Raw genomic sequence first — 22,176 nt, 5'->3', positions numbered from 1 at the left:
CCCCGTATTAACAAAACAACTACAAACTAAAACATGAAGTACTAAACTCAGATGAGTGTTAGTTAACATACATTTTCGTACTGTTGAATTGTAAACTAACAACTACACAGGCCCATTAATATACCACAAATATTACGACAAATAACTTTGAACTTCTTCAACTCTTTTTCATTTCATGCTTTCAAACTGTTTAGGTTACACCAATATGGGGACTCGAATGTGTACCTGGAGAACACTGAATATTGAAATGCAAAGAAGAAGTGAAGCAGAAAGGTCAGCAGCAACAGGAATCAGAGTAACAGCAGCAGCAACAAATGAAACAATTGGGGTAGAATCTAGATCCCAGCTAGACCAAATCTCAGAATAGACCAACAAACGACCAACAGACTCAGTTGGATTTAGAAGGAATCGGTATTGGACAACATATCAAGACCAGTGAAATCAAAACAAACAACTAAGAATGCAACTTCTAGTTTTTGTCTGTCTGTGTTATCAAACAGAGTTCTTTCCCAGCTTTTCTGTTTGTGTGTGTATATCCATCTCTCAATGTGTATTCCCCTCCCTCTTTCCAATTCTCCTATATGCTCTGTGTGTATCTGTTTGTATGTATTTCAGCTCTCTCTTTCAAAAATTCCTCACAGTCTCTGTATTTTCTTTTTTTTTTCTCTAATTCTGTCTCTCTATCTTTCTCTCAAATCTGCCTATCTCTCCAATCCTCTGTATATCTCTGTCTCCTTTTATCTCTTAATGTGCCTCCCTTTTATAAGCCTCAACATCAAACCTTTTACAGCCTGTTAAATTAATCAGATACCCCTCCCATGTGCCCATCTCTTTTCAGTTTCCACTCAGCTATTTAAGTATTAATCCCATGACATTCCCTTGGCAGGCTTTAACTTTTAGCAATGTTTTATTATTTCTGAAACTTACAACAGAATATGGGCAGCAGGATGTAGTCTGACAGCACATGCTGTCAAACTATTTTTAAATCAAACAAAAGCCTTTATGCACATGTTGTGCACAAATGCACATGTTGTGCACAAGTGCACATGCCCTCCAATTCTGACTGCAACTAAACAAAACCAAACCTTTTATACTTCTGATTCAGATTAACAAACTATAAGTAGCTGAATTCAATTCCTAACTGATTCAACAATGCTAAACAGAAGCAGATCAATTTGTATGTTGTTCAAACATCTGAAACTAATTGACGACATATGTCGACTCGACTATACTAGTTATAACTCATACAATCGTAACCTAAAATCAGACATTTAACAGTATCGAACACATGATTCGGATTGCACTGACTAAGCAAAATTACATGGGAGGAATCAGTTGGTCAGTTCACCTTTGAAATTCAATTAATTGCACAGCAAATACATACAAATTATCAGAACAATTAGAAGAAAGACTCAATCAAACAACAAAGGTTCAGGCGAGGTGGACAGGGCACAGTTGATAAAATTCAAAGACACAAAATCAAAACAAACATGAACAAACTTTTAGCCAATCACACGGACTAAACAGAAATAAGAAAAGAAAAAGCAAGACTCACCTCATATCTTTGAAAAATCAAAAGATTCCAACTCGGATTCGGACAGACCTTTCTTAAGACTGAACGGGCTTTAATCGAAGTGTTTCTCAGATGAGAAACACTTCGATTAAGGTCCATTAGACCTTAATCCTTCGGTTTGAACGGATATGGACCAGTGACGAGGACCTTTAAAGTTCCAAAAAATTAGATCCAGGATTCGGGCTTCCCTGGTCAGATTCGGACCAAACCAAGTATGGTTTGGTCACGAGGGGGTCTGGGGAGTGTCTGGTATGAATTTGAAGCAGATCGGTGTAGATCAGGTTCCGACTCGAATCTTCAAATGAAGATTCGAGAAGGTGGGATAAGATTCGAAGCATGGGGTTGATAGATTTGGGTTCAGGATGGCATGGGGGTTCTATGGTGTTCAGGGGAAGGTCACCGGCGTTCATGCCGCCGGCTTCCATGGTGAAGGATACAGGGGCGGCTCTAGGGTTTGATGGGGGATGAGGTTGAAGACGGAGGCCGGGGTATTGGATAGGGGGGTAGGGTATGTTAAGGGCTTATATATGGAATGAGTAGGCGGATCTCGACCGTTAGATCAATTTAGATCTACGGTCTGGATCTGATGGCTTAAGTGGAACGGTGTCGTTTCGAGGGTAAGGGGTTTGGGTTGGTCCGGGTGGAAACGGGTCGGGTTTGTTGGTGGGTTACGGGGAATGTGATCTTGGCCGTTGATCAATTTGAGATCAACGGCTCAGATCAGACTGCAGTAAAACGATGTCGTTTGGAAGGCCCCCTGAGGCCAGCTGGTCTGGACCGGGTTTGGGCTGAGTTTGTTTTGGGCCAATTTATTTAATAAATTGGCCCAATCCGGAAGAAGAAAGGGCCCTTTTCTCTTCTTCTTTTTTTTTTTTATTATTTTTATTTCTTTTCTTATTTATTTTAAAAACAAAACTAAGCCAACAAATCAAATTAAAATTAAATACACACTCAATACAATTATTTGCACACACACTAAAGATATTTCAAACAGGTAAAATCAAACAAAACAAAATTACGGACAAAGGGGCCTGTTTATGCCTTTCTATGTTGCGGTTCAGATTATGCATGACACGTACACATTTATTTTTTTGAATTTTGTTTTAATAAAGTAAATAAATAAAAATGGGCCAAAGTCGCAAATAAATCAACAAAGTGCCGTACAGAAATCCAAAATTGTACAGCAAGACCAATTTTTATTCTCTTGGAGCGATTGTCGCGCAAAAACAAAAATCACGTGCTCACAAGTTCTGCTAATTAATTCCAGGCACTTATATTGACTATACTACTATTACATAATACACATGCATAAAGAGAAAAATAAAAAAATAGTGTACCATATATTAATATAAGAATGTATTTCATGATATTGTACTATAATACTATTATATAAAACAAATGCACAGAGAAAAAATCAAAATGATTACATAATACACATGCATAAAGGAAAATTAAAAAAATTCAAGATACTGTAATATTCTACTATTACTAAAGAAAAATCAAATAGTGTACCAACTAAATGTAGCTAATACAATCAAAAAAATGTTCCAACTAACATATGATACCAGTATAGTATATAGCTATACCAACAGGGTATACAATTGTAAACAAAGAGTTTTTTTTTTTTTTTTAAATTCAATTATTAAACTGAAATAATATCAGTTGTCACATAATCTAGTTAACTCAATGAGATCCTATGCAATTAATAATACCTCCGTGGAATTTCATTAATGTTAATAAATATTATTATTTAATTATTGAAAATGTGGACAACAATCAGACAAAAATTTTAGGACAATCCTTTTGAAATTGTGGTTTGCACGACAACCGGTAGTTTCTCCGATCAATTTATTCCACTTGTCCATTTTTTTCACTGTGAATACCCTATTTCATTTTTATTTTTACTTTTCAAATAATTATTAATATATATTTCGACAGTCAAAGTAAATATCATAGACGGAAAGATAGCCAAAAGTAATGCGATTCAAGTCATAAAATAAAACAAAAAGGGAATAGATTTGCATTTTCCACATGCCCCTCACGTGGGAGCAAATTAAAGCGAAAATAGGGAATTGAGTAGTCCGGTAATAAGTTTGTGCTTATTATAAATATATTATATTATGGATGTTCATTTAGTACTCCGTTGTAAATAAGTTTTCTGAAGAAGCTTATCCATATGGGACTCCACCGTAAATATGTTTATCTATTTAAGTACTCTATTGGAAATAAGCTTCCTGAAGAAGCTTATCACTTCGATACCCAGTTATGGATAAACATTACCCCCGATAGAAGATTATCCATACCGGGTATAATAAGCTTATCCTTTCAGTACCCAATTATGGATAAATATTATCCCCGGTAGAAGATTATCCATACCGGGTATAATAAGCTTTTCCTTTCAGTACCCAGTTATGGATAAACATTACCCCGGTAGAAGATTATCCATACCGAGTATAATAAGCTTATCCTTTCAGTACCCAGTTATGGATAAACATTACCCTCGGTAGAAGATTATCCATATCGGGTATAATAAGCTTATCCTTTCAGTACTCCGTTATGGATAAACATTGCTCTCAGTAGAAGATTATCCATATCTGGTATAGTAGCAGCTTACACAACAGCTTCCTTTCTTCTATAAATAGAAGAGATTTCAGTTCATTATGTACATCAGTTTGAATTCGAATAATATATCAGTTTCTCTCTATACTTGTCTTTACTTTATAGTCTTTATTTTATAACACGTTATCAGCACGAGACTCTGCCATCTCGAGCAAATATTTTGAAAGTATCTGAGGTAAGAACTTTCTTTTCCTAAATAATGTCAAATCTTTCTAAACTTGAATTTGTAGCCCTGGATATATCGGGCAAAAGCTACATGTCTTGGGTGCTTGATGCTGAAATTCATCTTGATGCGATGGGTCTGGAAGACACCATCAAAGAAAAAAATTAGGCATCAAACCAAGACCGTGCTAAAGCAATAATATTCCTACGCCATCACCTTGATGAGGTCCTGAAAATGGAATATCTTACTGTTAAAGATCCAGTCATACTGTGGAATAATTTGAAAGATAGATATGACCACCTGAAGATGGTCGTTCTTCCACAGGCATGATATGATTGGACTCATCTAAGGCTACAAGATTTTAAATCTATCAGTGAGTATAATTCTGCTATGTTTAGAATTATTTCCTAATTGAAGTTATGTGGTGATAATATTATTAATCATGATATGTTGGAGAAAACTTTCACCATTTTTCATGCCTCGAATATGCTCCTGCAGCAGCAATATCGAGAGATGGGATTTAAAAAGTATTCTGAACTTATCTCACAACTTCTTATAGCCGAGCAACATAATGGGTTATTAATGAAAAATCATAAAAGTCAACTTACTGGTTCTTGTCCGTTCCCTGAAGTGAATGAGACGAACTTCCACCATGCTAAACGTGGAAAAGGTCGTGGTCCCAGTCGTGGTCATGGTCGTGGTCGGGAAAGAAACTCTAATCATGGTAATAATAATGCACCAAAGAACACTCCTCACCACCAGCACTAGAAAAGGAAGGAACAAAAGCATGAAGCGGTGCAAGCACCAAATGCAGAAAATGCATGCTATAGATGTGGAGAAAAAGGGCACTGGTCACGTACCTGTCGTACGCCAAAGCACCTGGTTGAGCTTTATCAAGCCTCCCTAAAGAAGACAGAAAAATGCTGAAGCAAATTTTATTTTTGAAGATAATTTAGAGTTCATGCATTTGGATGTAACTGATTATCTTGCACTCCCAGAAGGAGAAACAAGTCATGTAATCGGTGGTGAATCTGTAGAAATGTAAATATTTTAATTTTTGTTATTTGTAATAGATAGTATGGTTATGTAATTGTTGTACATAAAGAAAAATTATGATTTGATAATGATGTTTACTATAATATATCTTGTTTATGTCATTTTGAAGAATATGGATAACATTATTAGATCAACTTAAACTCTAGCAGAGTTTGCAAGAAATATACAACCACAAGAAGTGGTTATATTTCGTATATCTCATTGTAATTATATTTTGTTAACTACCAGAAGTGGTATATGCCTATGATCACCAGAAGTGATAATTTAGGCTTTCTATGGTTACAATTGAAGATAAGCTACATAAATATTCTCTATATTAAATGCACGCCTCGATTTGCTCCTGAAGTAGTAAATATTTTAAAAGAGGTTGAGGCATCACAATTTGATGTGATTAATGCGCATTCAGATAATTATGTTCGATTTCCTGAAGGATGAGAACTTTTGATAATATTAATCCATTCCCTGAAGTGAATGTGACAATACTAATAAGTCGGGTAAATATGAACGCGCTCTTGATGTGAATACATTACAATTCACCTCCAGAAGAGTTAATATAATTGAGAGAATATATACTCAATATTTCGTATTTTAAATTTGCTCCTGAAGAAGTAACACAATTGAAATTGCCTCCTGAAGTGGAAAAATATTATGAAGAGGAGTTTTCGTGTGCTTAAACAATTGTTTTACATTGTTTATTTGATTGTGATTTTCTCTCATGACACCAGCAGTGTCTGAGCAATATTTGATAGTACAAAATGTATCAACAACTCCTGAAGAGCTAAATGTTTGCCTAAAGAATACATGACACCAGTAGTGCCAGATAAATATTAGATTGTGGATAATAAATGAAGGCTCTCGAAGAGCTTATATACAAATATGTCATTCATATTATATGATTATGGTCAAAACATATGTTGTAGTAAACCTGAAGTTTACTAATACAAATGGCTATCATATTGAGACTACAAATGATTGGAAGATTGATAATCTTCATGTTTCCACAATCATAGGGGGTAAAATAATATGTATGTGAGAAGTTACCCGCCTTATTCTTTAATTTGTACTATATCATGTATCACAGTAAACCAGAAGTTTACTAAAGCAAAAGTTTATGCCATAGTAAACCAGAAGTTTACTAAGAGATAACACATGACATGATAAACTTGAAGTTTTCATTTGCCATTTTTAAATGAGCTATTTGAGAATTCAGATAAGCATATACTAAAGAACTAGAAGATTCTTCAGGAATTCTCATGTGTTGCTTGTTCTCATAATGAATTGATTATACCAGCTAAAGTTGGGACTAAGACCCCTGATTCTGAAATATATAAAAGGTGAATATGGGCCCGTTCACCTATCATGTGAACCACTTATAGGTGCATATATGAGATGGTTACATGTGTAATTATTGTCAACCTGCAGTTTGGCATTTGGAATTGCTTTTCTCGATTAAGAGCATAATTTTCAGATTATGAAATCAAGACAGTTCATCTTGATAATGCTGGTTTATATCCAAGCTGGTTTAGCATTGAATACCTCCTATTAATGGCTAAACCATTGCTTATGAGAACAAAGCTTCATGTGTTGGTCTAAGATTTTCTAAATTGCATATAGCAGCACTTGTATGCATCAGATCAACAATATATGATAAGTCCTCCCTTCACAATTGGTTTAGGATCAGAAACCAAATATTTTTACTATCTTTTGTTGCGTGGTATATGATTAATTTCTCTACCATAATACACAAAGATATGTTTCCCAAAGATGATTGGGGATATATGTTAGTTTTTCTAACATTTGGGGGATGGAATAAACAGTTGAAAAATATGCTATATGAATCGAATTATCATGATCCTCACTTAGAAGATAATTCAAGTCGAATGCCAGAAGCATTTGCTGATCCAAAATTAAATATCATATTTCAGCTGCAAATGCTCCTATTAAAATTAAAGTCCCTGAAGGATAGAGTTTACTGTACGCATGAAGCGTGGTAGACCAATCGGTTCCAAAGGTAACAATCCTTGAAAAATAGTAGGAGCTAATGATCAAAATGATCATAATGAGGAGGAAATAAGCTCTAGAAGAGCCCACGACATAACATTTCATGAAACTCCCGAAAAAGTTCAGGTACCTGAAAATAAAGAAAGTGATGAGATCTCCACAAGTTATGTCGCTTCGGAACTGACACAAAATGATCGTCGACGATATATTTAATACAATATAGTGCACAATATTGTAAAAGATTGTGAGGATCGGACTAGCAGTCCAGACACTTGAAGATGTCATACCATTTAGATACAAGTCTTAACCTATATGACTTATTTGGCTAAATCTATATGAAGATCCTTGAAGGATTGAAAATGCCCGAAGCATATAATTCAAAGTCTTGAGAAATGTACTCGATCAAATTATAAAGATCTTTGTACGGTTTAAAGCAATCTGTGCGCGTGTGGTATAATCGCCTCAGTAAATATTTGCTGAAAGAAAGTTACATAAATTATGTTATTTGTCCATGTATTTTTATAAAGAAAATGTCATCAAAATTTGTTACACTTGCTGTTTATGTTGGTGACATAAATCTTATTGGAACTTCGGAAGAGCTCCAAGAGGGTCTTAAAAATACTTTTACATGGACAAAGTGTACCCATTAAGTACACCAATGAATATTCAATCACTTGAAGTGAATAAGGATCCGTTCCAACCTCTAGAAGAGGATGAGGAGCTCCTTGGTCCTGAAATACTCTATCTCGGTGTAGATGGTGCACTTATTTATCTTGCTAATGCTAACAAAAGTGGTGCAGATCGTATTGGTAATGCAGATGCAGGTTATTTATCCGATACCCATAAAGCTCGATTTCAAACCGGCAAGCAGGGAGTGCATATGATTGAGATCAGTGATTCATTCGAGAAACATGTGGGTTGGAATGTGATAAAAGACCCACAATATTATACGGAGACAATGTTTCATGCATAGCACTATTAAAGGGAGGATTTATAAAAGGAGATAGAACGAAGCACATTTCACCTGACAATCCAACAGATTGTCTTTACCAACATCAATTTTTGAGAATATGGTATACAAGATTTGAATGCGGAGACTCAAATATTTGAAATAAGGTTTTCTTCAGGGGGAGTAAAATGCGCGATGTACTCTTTTTCCCTTACTAAGGTTTTTCCCACAGGGTTTCCTTATAAGGTTTTTAATGAGGCAGCCAGCAATGCGTATACTAAATATGTGTACTCTTTTTCCTTCACTAGGATTTTTTCCCACGTGTTTTTTCCTAGTAAGGTTTTAATGAGGCACATTATCTTTTAATGAACATCCAAGGGGGAGTGTTATAAATATATTATATTATGAATGTTCATTTAGTACTCCGTTGTAAATAAGCTTCCTGAAGAAGCTTATCCATATGGGACTCCACCGTAAATATGTTTATCTATTTAAGTACTCTATTGGAAATAAGCTTCCTGAAGAAGCTTATCACTTCGATACCCAGTTATGGACAAACATTACACCCGATAGAAGATTATCATACCGGGTATAATAAGCTTATCCTTTCAGTACCCAATTATGGATAAATATTATCCCCGGTAGAAGATTATCCATACCGGGTATAATAAGCTTATCCTTTCAGTACTCAGTTATGGATAAATATTACCCCCGATAGAAGATTATTCATACCGGGTATAATAAGCTTATCTTTTCAGTACCTAATTATGGATAAATATTATCCCCGGTAGAAGATTATCCATATCGGGTATAATAAGCTTATCCTTTCAGTACCCAGTTATGGATAAACATTACCCCCGGTAGAAGATTATCCATATCAGGTATAATAAGTTTATCCTTTCAGTACTCCGTTATGGATAAACATTGCCCTCAGTAGAAGATTATCCATATCTGGTATAGTAGCAGCTTACACAACAGCTTCCTTTCTTCTATAAATAGAAGAGATTTCAGTTCATTATGTACATCAGTTTGAATTCGAATAATATATCAGTTTCTCTCTATACTTGTCTTTACTTTATAGTCTTTATTTTATAACAGTGCTGTATAAGTAGGAATTGTAATTAATTTTTAAATAAGCAACACCGAGTAATTATTTTGGTCTTGATAGCCGCTATGCGTTATTTCCTCCTTTAAATTGACATATATATATATATATATATATATATCAGTATCTTCAATAATAACATATGAGTACTTCCAATAATTAATTAATTCTTTTACTTTCCACGGTTAATTATCAAGAAGTCGACTATGTACGAGAATCCATAGTAGAGTAAGTTTATTGTTGCGATTGAGATTAAGGGTGTCTAACGGGCCGGGTTGACCCGTAACTGGATCGGCCCCAACCGGAAAAAATCGGAACTGGACCGGCCCGGTACATAGGGGCCGGGTGGGGCTGGGTAGGAGGGGTAGAGGGGGTTGGTCCGTTAATTTTTTTTAACGGTTAACCGGACCGGTCAAACCCGATCCACGTGAACAATACTGTGTACTGGTTTAACCGGCCCGGACCGGTACAATGACTAAATCTTTTTTTTTTGAAATCTGTGGGGCCCACTAACCGTTGACAACGGTTACCCCTGGCAGGGATCCGTTGCTTAACACCCTTAATTGCATTAATAGCCTTTTTTTCTTTAAAATTTAACTTTTTTCAATTTATAAAATTAACCTTCTCTAAAACTATAAATACCCCCTCCTCTTCCTCATTTCTTCACTCATCTCTCAATTCTCATTTCTCAATCTCAATTCTCAAATCTCAATTCAAGTTAAATCATGCCTCGTACTTCTAGAGTGCGCTCATATGTTTGACAACACTTTGAGGTGGTAGAAGAAAATGAAGAAGGTCAGAAAGTAAAGTGCAAGAACTGTGGTCAAGTCTTAAATCTTCGTTCAGGGTCAGGCACATGCAATTTAAGGAAGCATATAAAGTATTGTCTTGAGCGTCCTCCGAAAATTCGTATTTAAGATTTTAAGACAATTGTGTTATTTTAAAATTATTAGACGTATTTATGCTTAATGTTTTAGTTTGTTAGATTAATATGAAGTATTATTAATTTATTATGCATGAAAATTTAGTTTTACTATTTTTTTGTTAATTTACTTTTTAAATGCAAACTTTAATTTTGTAATTTTGAAATAAATGTAGCACTTGCAATTTATAAGTGCAATTTTTTCTCATCTTCCTTGTATTCTTTATGTTAATACTTTGTATTAATATAACTTACAATAGTTATACAAAATACAAAAAAAATTAAAAAATACACTAAACCCGGCCCCCTTAACCCGTAACCCTTACGGTTCAATTTTTACCCGGATGAACCCGAACCCGTAACCGGCCCGGACCATAACTTGTACGGGCCCAAAAATCTTAACCCAGCCCGGCCCGACCCACCCGTTTAACACCCTATTTGAGATTGCATTATCCCTTTCCTCGTTGTAATCCAAAGTACTTGAAGCAGTTTTATCATACTGTATACAATATCAGATGATAGCATACAAATATCATGTATCCATTCCCACGAATAATTCTTATTTATGTTATTAATATATTTTTTTGGATAAGCTACACCAAGCAAAGCAAGTACCATATATGTTGTATAACTATGTAGATTGGCCTATTCTAGTCTTACCTTCACAAAGCAAGTAATATGGGTAAATCCATTGAGTTTACATATTGTTTTGTATTATTGAAAAGAGTATTAATAAGAATCTTTGCTACTGCCTCTGTAGGATGAACTCTATCCCAAAAAACGTGATCATTCCTGTTGGGACAATATATTGAAATAGGAAGGCAAGGAACATCAGCATTTAATCTTCCTGTCCCGCAACAAGCTGCTTTAACCTCACGAAAACCTGAAAAATAAATCATATTTGTAATTGCATGATATTATAAAAAATTGGAAATCTTGCATTTTTTCAGATTTAAAAGAGTTTAATTTTATACAGTGACAATATACTAGAGTAGGTGCATTATCAAATCAACAGAAGATAACAATAATTAGTAATTGTTCATAACATAATAACATAATATCCTAATAACATGCTAAATATACTGATTAACAATAACAACAATTCTATCAATTTATATTAGAAAAATGGGTGAATGAATAATGAACTTGTGATTATACCGTATTTTGTTGGATTTTGGATGAGGTTGACCAATAAATCATAGGTGTTCAAGTAGGAGTAGTTGAATTGCTCCTGCAGCTGTGACTTCAATTTTCTCAACATCGATTGTAGACCTTGATTATAAATCGTTGCCCAATAATTGGCCTCGTCATTGCATTTATAACCCTCAGTAATTTTCACAAGTCTTTGCGCTGGAGTGCAACCTATGGGTGCTAACCCAAAAATCAGAAATTTACGTGCACCTAGACCTTGTAATTGCTGCAATCAAAAATTACTTGGAAAGGGTAATTGTATTACATATATAATTAACCTGTACCCAAAAAGTAGAAGAAAAAGGGGTTATGTGACACCATTTTTTTGTTGTTGTTTTATTAAGAGCCCGTTTGGACATAAGAATTTTTTCACTTTTTTTTTTTAAAAAAAATCAGTGTTTGGCCATAAAACTTTCAATTTTCACTTGAACATGAATTTTGAAACTCCAAAAGCTGTTTTTCAAAATTTTCACTCACATCACTCAAAAATTCAAAAACAACCCAAAATTAAATTTCTGTCCAAACACAACTCTAATTTTCAAATACCATTTACACTTGAAAAAAAATCACTTTTTTTTTTTTAGAATTTTACAATTCTTATGTCCAAACGCCCTCTAAATATCTTCAAGATACCATCAAGACTTGTGGTAGGAATTAGGATGGATGTGATTTTTTTGTTAAGCCAAGTGAATGAAAAAAGTCATGATACAGAGTGTTTTCCCCTTTAATCGGCCTTAGGTGACGCAAATTATACTGAATACCAGACATTGGATGATTAAAAAAAAAAAAAAGTTTGACATAAACGAAAAATTCTAGAGATGCTAGAGCTTACCCTTAGCTGGGTGGAAAAGGTGGATAGCATAAAATCGATGTATTCTCGTGGTGGCTTGGTCATAGGGAGTTTGAATGTGAAGTAATTCAATAGGTCATTGCTTCCAATAACAATTGGAAATAGAGAACTTGACAAGTGTATTTGTGCTGCATCGTATCCTATCTTTTGGATCAACCTTTGTTGCAACTCGGAGAAGTACTCTATCTGTTTTGAGAGTTGAATCGTCCCATTCTATGACAAAGGAAAAGTACAAAATAAAAAACTCATTAGAAAACACCAACTCCTCTTAATGAATAGTTTAGAAAACAAAGACAATAAGCTTTCATAGTAGTACTTTCTCGATCAAGAAAATAACGAGTGGATCTTTTTCTTTTTGCTAATGAAAGAGGAGTCTATTATATTAAAAGCATAGAAGTTTAATTATTACATAATATAAGGATAGACCACATAACGAGTGGATCTGAATAAGAGGGTCAAGTATCTAATTTTCAGTATAAAATTGAATTTTGTAAAATAAAATTTATATATTAAATAATTAATTTTAGAAGAACTTTGAAAAATCGTAGTTGAAGCAAAAATATTTAACTTTCAAGTATAATAATAAATAATGTCACATTAGTAAAAAGTATTTCTTCCCGAATATTTGTTACTTTAAAAGCCAATAAGGTATTATAAACTTTTTGTCAATTTTAACTATAGTACTCCAAGAAGTGAAGTTATAATAGTCATTAATTACTCTAACAAACAAAATAAGAAATTGCTTAATCAAGAGTACTATCTATTCCGGTTTATGTGAACTTATTTCCTTTTTTGTCTGTCTAAAAAGAATGATCCCTTTTTAATTTTGAAAACAATTTAGCTTAAACTTATAATTCTACCCTTAATGAGAAACTTAATTTTATAACCACACAAATTGCCCCTTTTTGACTTTTTTAGAACCACAAATTCCAATAGTCTTATTTTTTCTTAAGCTCTGTGTCCAGTCAAACATATTCACATAAATTGGAACGGAGGAAGTAGTATATAATTATTAGTTTTATTAAATAATTTTCTAAATAAGTTTATCAAAAACATAAACGACACGTATATAGATATGCTCTTACAAAAGGAGTTCCATTGGTGCTGTTTAAAATTCCAGCTCCTCCCGAGGCAAAGCTTACACCTTCCATAAAGAGGCCATCCTTGTTCGAAAGATACGGTGGAGGTGTTGGTAAACCAACCTTTTCAGCTGTTACATAAAATCCAACAAGTTCATGAAAGCTATATTTTTGGAAGAGATGTTGTGAAGTAATTAAAGTTATTTTACTTTCAAGGGATAATCGTTAGATCAGTTCACATTTCGCTCCATCACACTTACCTTTCTCGTGATTATAAAGTGATATAAAAAGGATAATTCTTTTATATAAATGATAAATAGGTCAAAAGAGACAAGTGAAATTTACTTAGTGGTAAAAATACCTCTACCCACGATCGTTAGATCTTGGGTTCGGCTCAGGTTGGAGGGAAAGTATAAAAACATTATAAATACTCCTAATTAGGGAGGGGTTTATAAATAGGTCAAAAGAATTATTACACCAAAATTGAAATAAGAGAATAATCAGACATAAATCACGAGTGAAGTTGATATGATGAAGGAAAACGTGAGGAGAGGTCTTTGAAACTATCCCCGCTTAATTTCAATTTATATTATTGAATAGTTTAATCATAAGACTCTTTATATCTCTAACGTTTAAATAATTTGTACTCCCTCCACTTCACAATAAGTGATCAATTTGCTTTGGGCACACCCATTAATGAAATACTAAATTCTAGACAAAATAGTTAGTGTGACTAAATTACCCTTAATAAAATGTTGAAGAATAGTTATAGTAGCACTTACTTTTCTTCTCAAATGTGAGGAGCAAATGACTTTTTAAGGATACGTATATAAGGGTAATTTTGGAAAAATAAATTGATTTTTTTTTTTGATTATATAAATGGACATTTATTTTGGACCAAAATAAAAAAGTAAATTGGTCATTTATTGTGGACCGGAGAGTATTAATTAGAGCAGTAAAGATAAAACTGAAAAAAGGGTAATAAATGCTTTTTGTTTTTTGACGTAAATTTCAATCACCAAATTAATTAAGGCCTAAAGATAGAATTATTTACCAAGAAAATCAGCAGCATTTTTCCCATTACTGAATCTTCCTGTTGGTTTGCCACCAGGGTAATCAATGCCATTGAAAGGAAAATTAGCCCTAAATATTGTCTGAAAATAATCGTTGTTCCCCACGTCTACTTGAGAGTCACCAAACACATACATGGCCGTGACCTTTTGTGATCTTGACATATTCAATTGCAAAAGCAAGACAAGTGCAATTAAACAACATGAACATAGCAGTTTAGTCTTGTCAGAAAAGAAGGCAGCCATTCTTGTTTGACTCCAAATGATGTGGACAATAAGATGTTTAAGTTTATTTAAGGAGCTAAAGTGTAGATAAATCTGGAAAGTGGTCAATGCCATTATTATTAACAAGGGTGAATATTCATAAATAAGTCAAAAGAATAATTAAATCTCCATTAGTGGCAACGCAATCCTGTGTCAGAACAAAAAACAAATGTAAGATGAAATCGTAAGAATCTCGAAATATTAGTAAGTATTAATTTTCGTGAAAGAGCATGTTTGACCAAGCTTTTTGGCCAAAAAAAAATTACTTTGTGAAAAATTTGAGATGTTTGGCCGGAATGAAGAAGTGCTTCTAAGCCGAAGCGAAAGCAATTTTTCTACTTTTGGGAAGAAGTTACAAATTCTAGCTTCTTCCAACAAGCAGAAGCAGAAAATTTATTTATTCAAGATAAAATTATCCTTTCAATAAATTTATATTTGCAAATTATCCCTTATTAGTTTACTTTTTTTCTACCATACTTTTCTGTTCTTTTTTATTTCCATTATTTTTTTCTCTTTCGCCTGTTCCTCTTTGGAATATTCTCTATTATAAATAGATCGCTTCTTTTATATAGTAATTTATAAGAGTAGATTTTTAATTTATATTGAATGATGTATTTTGATATATTTAAATCATCATATAAATAATAAGTATATCTATATTTTATATTGATTAAAATCTTTAGTTTAGTTACTTTATGTTTTATATTTTAGGAATTTTTTTAATAAATATTTAAATTCATATATTTTTTTTAAAAAAATACTAATTGCAAATTACATCTTTAATGTACTTTTTAGTAATTTAATACTCAAAGTACTTTTTGAAAAAATTGGTCAAACATAATTTACTTTTAAAAAAAAATGATATTCAAATGAATTAGTCAAACACAAACTGTTACTTCCGAATAAAAGTACTTGTTAGTTTGTACGAGTCCACCAAACTATAGAGTACCTGGTCCTATATGAGATGATGCTGAAGATGCTATAGAAACTGAAAGTAAAGAAGACAAGAGATTTTTACGTGTAAAAATCCCACACAAGGGGATCAAAAAACCACGACCTACTCTTGTAGGCTTTTAACTTCACTAACTTGTAATCTCCCTATTACAAGCCACTTTGCAATAACCCTATTACAAAGACTTCAACTAACTTGTGATGCTCTCACCATAAGCCACTTTATATCTATCCTAGTTACAAAGACTTTAAACTTATGACTATTCCTAGTAACAATATAAACTCAGAAGTTTACGGATTTTTATTTTTTTCCTAAGATAAAGCTTCTAAGAAAGCAAACTAAGAAATAAAATGAAGAGCAAATAACAAGATTACAACTCAACTACGGATGTACATACACACGTTAAGAAACTGATCCTTAGTGGAGTTGTCTTCTTATTCTTGACACACCAGTGACTTCAATGCCGAATGAACACTGTTATGCTTGAGAGAATATCACTGAATGCACAAAAATGTTGTGCCTTGCACCAGGTTGTTATATCACAATAGATAGTGATGCCAATTCTTGGTACACGCTTCTTCCCAATGAGAAGTGACTGTTGTACTGTCTGCACAGCCACTTCTGTGCAGTTGCGTTCCAGTTGGATAGTCGACTTGTACTTCTATCAGAGGACACTATAGGACCAGGTCCTAATTGTGTTCCTCTTCTGTAATAGTTACGAAATGGTCACTTTCTGCTGCTACATTCCAGATGTACAATTGACATGTACTTCTATCAGAGATCTATAAGGGACCAGGTCCCTGTTGTGTTCCTCTTTATAATGATTGCGGATAGTCACTGACTTGTACTTGTGTCGAAGAACCCTAAGGGACTAGGTCACCGGGTCCCTGTTGTGTTCCTCCCTTTGGTCGTTCATTCATTTGCTGATTTTCAGACTTGGACCAAGTCAGTTGAAATGTATAACATGGGGGCCAGGTTCTCTATCTGGTTCTTCAAAACAAGTTTGTTAGATCATCAAAACATAAGACATCAGACAAAGACATTGAAAACCCATAAATTTCCCCCTTTTTGATGATGACAAACTTAGGCATGGATAGTATTTGTTTAGAGCATAAATAACCAGATAAGATACCAGAAACTACACAAGGTTCCCTCTTAATCTCAGATCTCTCTTTTTTTATTCCCCCTTAATCTTAGAGCTCTCCTGAAGACTTGCAAAATCAGAAATCCTGAAGACTTGCAAAAGCATAAAAAACTGCACAAATACATAAAGTTCCCCCTGAAATCTTATATTCTTCCCCCTTTTGGCATCATTAAAAAGAGCACAAGCAGGAGCATAAGCAGGGATTTAGCATAAAGAAGTCTAACACAGATAGCTCATGTCACATATGTGCACACAACATGACAGAAAAGAGAAGCCAAAGGAACATAACATTGCACAAGCAAAAAAGGGAAGCTGTTTTATTAATGTTTACAATGGACTGAGCAGAACAAGAGCATAATGGTGAATACCAGCATGCCATCACAAAAACAAAGGCAAAGCCATAAAATATTAGAGCAAAAATAGTTGGACACTAAGAGGATCCTAGGGGGCACTAGAAGAAGGAGGCTTGGAAGAAGAAACAACAATGGTTTTGAGAACCAGGTCCAGTCGAGCATTTAGAGACAGTTGTTCTTCAAGTAATTGTTCCCAAAGTTTATCATTTTTCTTTGTCAGTCGTGCAACTTCTTCATTAACAAAATCAGGTCCTTTAACTGCTTGACTGAGCTGAGTTTCCAATATGGCATTTCGAGCCATCAACCTTCTAATCTCTTCAGAAGCTATATTTTGAGCGTTGATCAGCTGAGAAATGGTCGAGATGCTTCCACCAACTCTTTCTACACGTTCACATTCTTCTAAAGTGGTCTTAAAGAAGGTTTGCTTGCTTGTGCCTACTCTGGGATTACCAAAGGGACCTTGTAGAATCTGAACACCTGAGTGAGGAGAAAGCCATATGGTAGCCAATGATTCCCACTTTTAAAGTTTGCCACCTTTTGCATATGATCTATTATGATTCCTGGCAAATTGATTGGGACAAACTCATCAAGCGCTTCCATTAAGACCATATCTGATTTTGTAGCAATAGATCGCCTCTCAAAACGAGGTAAGAGCACCTTATTGACCAGTTCAAAGAGAAGCTGATACTCAGGAAGCAATACCTTCTTATGCACCTATTCCCCTTGCTGAATAGCTTGCTCCTTCATGATGGCTCTACTGAAGTTTACACCATAGACACCCTTGACTGAGGATATCCCTTCACATAGAATTCTAAGAACCTTTCCTAATGTTGAGGCGTCGAGTATAATGTCTACTCCATTTACTAGCGCACAAATGTGATCCCCCTCAACAGTGAAGAGAGATGCGTAAAAAGTTTGTACCGCATCTTCGTACTCCAGAGGCATGCTCCTTTCAAACAGGTGTTCCCATTGTTGAAATTCCACAATCTCTAGAATTTGTCTTATACCGTCCATCTCCAAAATTACTGGATGAAATGTACGACCCCACAAGACATTCTGAGTTCTTAATCTCTGCTGCCAAAAACCAATATCACAGGGCATGGTCCTCAGTGAACCAGGTTCTTTAACAGTTTCCCGTTTTTGTTTGCTAGACCCTTCAATAGACTTTCCTTTCCAGCTCACTATCCCCACAGTATCATCTTCAGACATAACTTGCTCTGTTTGACTCCTTTTAGACTTGCTGCTGCCCTTCACGGATGACCCTTTTTGTTGCTCAATAATTTCATCGGAAGCTTTATCCACAGACTTTCGAGCTTTCAAAGATTGTTGTACTAGGGAATCTGGTTCCTTTGGAGCATTTTTGTCAATCCCACTTACTGGAACACTCTTGTTAGTGACAAATTCCCTTTGATTCATTATCCTCTTTTTCCTTTTCTTGACACTCTTCTTACTTTTCTGTAATGTGGACTCAAAACTCTCTTGCTGTTGTGACCTGATAGTGGGTGACTTAGAGGAGGATTCTATGATCTTAGAATGACCAGGAGGTGTAGGAGTGGGTTTGCATGGAAGAGAATCAGGTTCTTTAGAAGGTTTTTCTGAGAACGTCTCATGAGCCAAAGACTCAAGGAGTATTGTGGTTCTTACATCCCCTAGGAATGGAGTTTCTTCCCCTTGATACCCAGATGAGAGATACGCTCCTTCATTTATCAGACTCCCAGTAACGATAGCCATGATGTTATGCGCTGCTTCCTTTTCTAGTGACTCTAAGAGAGTTACGAAGTCCAGGATGGAGGAGTTCAGATATTGGTCAGGATCATCCTCAGGGATTTCTGACACTTGAGAGGTAAAACCTCCTAAGTGTATGTTGATGAGATCAGAGGAATGGATAGACATAGGGTTTTCAAAACGAGAGAGAACAGGGTTTATCAGAAAAGGGAAAACTGTAAGAAAGGAGGAGGAGCTAGGAGTGGGTAAAGTAGTAGAAGGAGTAAAATAGTGAAGCTTTAGGGATGATTTCAAGGATGATAAGGAAGTGGGAGTGGTATTAATAGTGGGAGAAGGAGGCGATTGTTCTATTGCTATTATAGGAGTACTTGGAAGATGAGTAGAGTAAGAGAGAGAGATGAAGAGAGGATCACATCTACACAAAAGAGATGAAGGTTCATGACTTGCTGTGAGAGAAAAAGAAAGTTTTATTGGAAGAAGGACTAATAATGAGAGGACAGAGAAACAGGTTCTGAAATAACAGTAAGTTTGTGGGAAAGCGTTACCGTGCAGAGGGGATGAAGGGATTTGAATGATAAGACATGACATGCAAACTTTGAAAAGTCGGATGATGTGGCAGTTGAGTTAATTTTGTTTTTTAATTTTTTTTTGTGAAGGCATGCAGAATAAGCACATTACTACTAACCTGGGGTACAGGAACCTGATGCTAGACCAATTATTTTGAAAAAGGTTTGAGCAGCTCCTCTCTCACATTTCATACTATACCTTTAGCTTCTCTGATTGTCATGCGTGTTTACCTGCAACGGAATTGATATGAGTTAGGCTTGGTCAGAAAACACTTTAGCCACCTTTACCTGACAGTGTCTTGCATAGCCAGCTGATGGAGGATCAAGTTTTGTATTAGACTCTTATGACCCCATCTTCACCTTGTTTGATCTAGAATATTCTCTACTCAGGGCTTTGACAAAGATATCTGGAATTTGGTCTTCTGTTCTGCAAGACTTTCCACAGATCAACCTTTTCTTCATATTGACCCTCAGAAGATAATCCCACCCCTCAATGTGCTTGGTCCTCTTGTTTTGAGATTCTTCTTCAGTTATTGACGAGGCCATTGAGTTTTGCTTCCTTATTTCCCAAGGGATGAGGCACGATCATGGAAAGTGAACCATTCCAGAAGTGCTTTTCCTTTCCACAGAAAAACTTGCACAGTTAACATCATCATACCTAACAGGATTAAAAATGCTGTCACCTGAGGGGTAACACGGGATCAGGTCCTGAGTTCCCTTATGGTATCTCAAACTTCGGTGGGCATCTTTCAAGTAGGATTCCTACGGACTTTCACTTTGGATTCTATTTTAGAGTGGTGATACAGAAGGAACTAAGGAAAAATGTTTTTTTAAAAAAACTTATCTAACTCTAGAATAAAAGAAAGTGATTAACTTGTCACATAGATGGGAGCTTTTGTGTTTCCAGTTTGGGACTGAAGTTTGATTGGTAGAGGAGATTTGGAAGAATTTGATTTCCCTACACTCTGTGTTCTGTTGCTTGAGAGGTTCCATAAGCTGCATCTCCACTCTTTGTTCAACTTTAGTGGTAGTAAGTGAAGTACCAGGTTCCTTGTAAGAAGTGGCAGATGATGTTGCATTGTCTTCCACTAGTCTCCTTCATCTTACTCATTTTATCAGCCTCCCTATTTGAAGCATTAGATGTTTCCCAGGGACCAGAGTTGGTTCATCATTTGATCATCACTGTTTCTTCCTTGTCTAGATGAATGTGTCTTGTTGAATACCCTATAAGCACTTCCTTCCATTTAGTGTGCCCTTTGTTGTAGACTTTGTGGCCTTGCTTTGTGGAGAGTACCCCAGAGGGATTCCTTTGTTTGTCTTTTGCATTGAACTTCCCAAGCTGATCATTTCCATTGTCGAGAACATGACATTTTCAGTCAAGAAGGTTCTCAAATGAGTTATCTTTCAGTCAAGAAGGCATTTTCTTCCATTTGGCATCTCATAGTGGGTTTTGATTCAGGAGGGACCTGATCAGACACCTATTCACCAAGTAGAAAGCAGTGTTTACTGCTTTTGCCCAGAATTTTGGCGATTCCATAGTCGATGAGCATTTTCCATGCCACATCTTCTAGTTCCGTTCTTTCTTTCAGCAATACCATTTTGCTGTGGAGTCCTTGGTGTAGAGAAATTGTGCGTGATCCCCCCCTTTTTTGCTTTCTCTTGAATCTTCTTGACAAGAACCATTAACACCTCGAGAGTCTCCTCCTTTGTTTTGTGAACCCGTATCCAGGTGACTCTTGAGTTTGGAAGACCTCGTACCAGGTCCTTCTGGGTTAATTTATTTGGAGATGAGAAGCTTACATACACCAATCTTTCATGCCCATTTTCCGACTTCACCCATCTCATACCACCAGCTTTTGGAGATTCATAGTCGACCGAATGGATGTTCTTGTTTCCTTTGTCCATTGAGACCACTCGGTCAGTTATTAGATTGGTACATGTACTTTAGGCCATTCACATAGTACACGTTCCCAACTGAGTGCCAAAAAAAACTTTCCAACTTTACATTTACTGAGAATGTACCCTCTCCTTTCTTTTTGAGGATACATTCCCTTCCTGCAGGGCTTTCAGTGAGAAGAAATTCATGATGTTTTTAGTCACGTACTTTGAACATCCATAATCCATAGTCTATCGTAGTCCGCTTCCTCTCACTGTTCCCTACACATGCAAATCAAAGGTTAGATTTAGGAACTCAAACTAGTTTGGGTCTCTTGTTATGATAGAAAGGATGAATAAAGGGTTTCCTAATCCATGCAGGCAACATCCGCTTCTTATGTATGGTACCCGGTCCTTTGTTAGTAGTCACTTTATCAGTAAACACTTTGTTTTTCTGAATAGACTGAACCCTGGCCTGACAATTTTCTTTAAAATGCCCATTGTTCCCACAGTGGGTACATAACCAGTTATCAGGGACAGTGACATACTTGCTGTGAGGGTTGTAAGGGGTTTTCTCCCTTTGGAACCCGATGCCCTGCATGTTTCCACTATTGTTAAGATACATGGCAGTGACAGCATCTGAGGACCAGGTCCACTTCAAAGATTTCTCAAGATCAATTCTTACTTTCTCCAATTCAGCTTGAAGTTGCTGATTCTTC

General features: G+C 35.4%; 1 protein-coding gene across 1 annotated transcript; it reads right to left on the bottom strand.

The window, feature by feature from the left end:
- Positions 1-10,994: 10,994 nt before the first annotated feature.
- Positions 10,995-14,756, bottom strand: LOC104234624 (GDSL esterase/lipase At5g55050-like). Its single transcript, XM_009788252.2, has 5 exons — positions 14,563-14,756; positions 13,515-13,639; positions 12,412-12,642; positions 11,547-11,805; positions 10,995-11,271 (listed from the first exon to the last, which is right to left on the bottom strand). The coding sequence occupies exons 1-5, from the start codon at positions 14,741-14,743 to the stop codon at positions 11,051-11,053; spliced, it is 1,017 nt and encodes a 338-aa protein (XP_009786554.1). The 5' UTR covers positions 14,744-14,756; the 3' UTR covers positions 10,995-11,050.
- Positions 14,757-22,176: the final 7,420 nt, after the last annotated feature.

Source organism: Nicotiana sylvestris, chromosome 7 (genome assembly GCF_000393655.2).
Source record: "Nicotiana sylvestris chromosome 7, ASM39365v2, whole genome shotgun sequence".
Lineage (NCBI taxonomy): Eukaryota > Viridiplantae > Streptophyta > Magnoliopsida > Solanales > Solanaceae > Nicotiana > Nicotiana sylvestris.
This window is presented reverse-complemented; position numbering and strand designations above follow the sequence as displayed.